The sequence below is a fragment of the Gobius niger genome (assembly GCF_951799975.1).
Source record: "Gobius niger genome assembly, chromosome: 12".
Lineage (NCBI taxonomy): Eukaryota > Metazoa > Chordata > Actinopteri > Gobiiformes > Gobiidae > Gobius > Gobius niger.
In genome coordinates, this window is record NC_136863.1 from 3,154,763 (window position 1) to 3,157,983 (window position 3,221).

The 3,221-nt window shown below is 35.4% G+C and overlaps 1 protein-coding gene across 1 annotated transcript in view; it reads right to left on the reverse strand.

Annotated features, from left to right (window-relative positions):
* Positions 1 to 1,345, reverse strand: part of dnph1 (2'-deoxynucleoside 5'-phosphate N-hydrolase 1) — a gene marked incomplete at its 5' end in the record, with an annotated part of 7,894 nt that extends 6,549 nt beyond the window's left edge. Inside the window, one exon of the mRNA XM_079567704.1 lies at positions 1,210 to 1,345. Coding sequence (XP_079423830.1) covers positions 1,210 to 1,345 — 136 coding nt within the window. The remainder of the gene's footprint in view (positions 1 to 1,209) is intronic.
* Between the last annotated feature and the right edge of the window lie 1,876 nt (positions 1,346 to 3,221).

Genomic DNA, 3,221 nt, shown 5'->3' on the forward strand with positions numbered 1-3,221 from the left:
ACAGGAACGTATGAGATGGATTTAGTGTTTGCTAAATGTTTGTAGAGCAGAGTGAGCAGCTAGGTTAGCTACTGTTAATAACATATGAGCTTTACATTTCTATTGGAAACGCTTAAGGCTATTCATCATTTTCAGGCGTACATAAAATGATCCTGCATTGAAGCATCTTTGTCTGGATTAGTAAAGTCAAACATAAAAGTTTGAGTTGGGGGGGCCCAGGTGTGAGCGACTCCACCACAGCTGTTTCCATAAACAGTTGAGCTGGTTGAGCTAGCTAGCTTTAGCTTCAGGTTAAACCTTGTAAAAGGTAAATAAGTCCTGCCCACGAGTGCCGCATATCGGTGTTTCCTTCCAGGGAAAAGTGTTTCCGGGTTAGTCCTGTTGTGTTGTGATTCTGTGCTGATGTTGTGTCGTTGAGCCTGACTGAGATCCTCGTAATAGCTGCGGAGAATGACTCGCTCTGAGACCAGCCTTCAGTGACCGGCTAATAACCCACACAAAATAGTCCCGTAGTCTGGCAGATTTAGTGACTTTAGTCAATGAAAAACACATTTATTATAAATGTTGCGTTTGTGGGACCCTGGTATAAGCGGATTAAACAACGAGGAGCCGCGTTAGACGTTATAATGCAGGAGGAACAACACTGAGCGCCGTGCATTTGTAACCGTCTAATGCGGCTCCGAGATGTTTAATCCTTACCTAACACACTCCACAGAGAACCTACGCCAGACTCACCATATAAATGTCTGTCGATAGAATAATTTTAACCATTTTGCTTTTAACCTCTTAACTCCCGCCTGAACCGAGAGGATCTCTCACATCATCAGATTTTTTTTCCATCATTTTTTTGTTGGGTATTCAACTCATTTTTGTGACTTTTTAGTCATTTTTTCGTCAATTTTTTCGTCCATTTTTGTCACATTTTTTTAATCAATTTTTTGTCATTTTTGGTCAATTTTTTGTCACATTTTTATCAATTTTTTTTGTCATTTTTTTTGTCATTTCTGTCTCGGCTCCGGGTCTGCAGCTTTCCCCTACTCGCCCACAGATGTCCGACTTTATATGACGAACACAGTCACATAAATCAGGTCACGATTCTTTAATAATAAACAGCAGTATCACGTGATCCGCTCGCGCACTACGGGGGGTTTAACAAACCGCAGAACCATCACCGAAGCAAACAAACTTCTCCCGGCGATGACGTCATACCCGTGTCCGTGAGCCGCTCGTCGGACACGTGCTCGGTGAGGACGGTGCCGTAGGTGCGCAGCTCGTGCACGATGCGCCGGTACACGTGCACGTCGTCCCTGCCGCCGCGGATACTCCCGCAGAAGTAGATCTGCATCTCAACAAACCGGAGGAACAAACCGGAGGAGCACGAGGAGCAGGTCCGGGAGAAGCGCGCCAAAAACGTGCTACGTGATGACGACGGCAGCTCCTCCCCTTGTTCGCGGATTTTTTTCAAAACAGGAAAAAGAAAATGTAAATGTAAATGTAAACCAACTATTTTCTGATCGTTAAACTGTAGACGTGACATTTCCGCCAAACACGTAAATAAACTCACGCTTTAAAGTTAGTTAAGTTTGTCTAACACGTCATCACTGCTTAACCCCTTAACTCCCACCTGAACCGAGCACATTTTCTCCAGTTTGGCTTTACCCCAATCCAAAAGCTTCTGGAATAAAGTCGTGAAAAAGCAACAAAACTGAGACGAAAACAATGATGGAAATGTGACAAAAAAGTGACGAAAAATGGATGAAAAAATGACAAAAATGTGACAAAAAAATGACAAAAATGTGACAATTTTTTTTAAAAAAAGTGACAAAAATGAGAGAAAACATTGATGAAAAAGTGGCAAAAATGTCACAAGAAATTGACAAAAATTTGACGAAAAAATGACAAAAATGTGACAAAAAAATGACAAAAATGTGACAAAAATTTGATAAAAATTTGACAAAAATGTGACAAAAAAAATGACAAAAATGTGACAAAAAAATGACAAAAATGTGACAAAAAAATGACAAAAAAATGACAAAAATGTGACAAAAATGTGACAAAAAAATGACAAAAATGTGACAAAAATGTGATAAAAATGTGACAAAAAAATGACAAAAATGTGACAAAAATGTGATAAAAATGTGACAAAAAAATGACAAAAATGTGACAATTTTTTTTAAAAAAAGTGACAAAAATGAGAGAAAACATTGATGAAAAAGTGGCAAAAATGTCACAAGAAATTGACAAAAATTTGACGAAAAAATGACAAAAATGTGACAAAAAAATGACAAAAATGTGACAAAAATGTGATAAAAATTTGACAAAAATGTGACAAAAAAAATGACAAAAATGTGACAAAAAAATGACAAAAATGTGACAAAAAAATGACAAAAAAATGACAAAAATGTGACAAAAATGTGACAAAAAAATGACAAAAATGTGACAAAAATGTGATAAAAATGTGACAAAAAAATGACAAAAATGTGACAAAAATGTGATAAAAATGTGACAAAAAAATGATAAAAATGTGACAAAAATGTGATAAAAATGTGACAAAAAAAATACAAAAATGTGACCATTTTTTTTTTTTAAAGTGACAAAAATGTGAGAAAACATTGATGAAAAAGTGGCAAAAATGTCACAAGAAATTGACAAAAAAATTACGAAAAAATGACAAAAATGTGACAAAATGTGACAAAAATGTGACAAAAAATGACAAAAATGTGACAAAAAATGACAAAAATGTGACAAAAAAAATGACAAAAATGTGACAAAAATGTGACAAAAAAATGACAAAAAAATTACCAAAATGTGACAAAACAAATGACAAAAATTTGACAAAATGTGACAAAGAAATACAAAAATGTGACCAAAAAATGACCAAAAAATGACCAAAATGTGATAAAAATTTGACATTAAAGTGAAAAAATGTGATGACGTGAGGAAAAAGATCCTCTCGGTTCAGGCGGGAGTTAAGAGGTTAAATACAGTTAATGCCTAACTCATAATGAGAAGCTCTTCAAACTTCACTTATTCATTATTAAGCAGTGATCAAGTTCATGATCAGTGTTTCATTCATCATTTATTAAGGCTTAATAAGGCGTCGTTATTATAAAGTGTTACCGAACAAACGACAGATTTAAAAAAAATGTCTGTGGACAAAACCAGGAGCTCGACTGTGTTTAAAAGAAGAAATATTTATTGTATAATTCAAGTCAAACAGG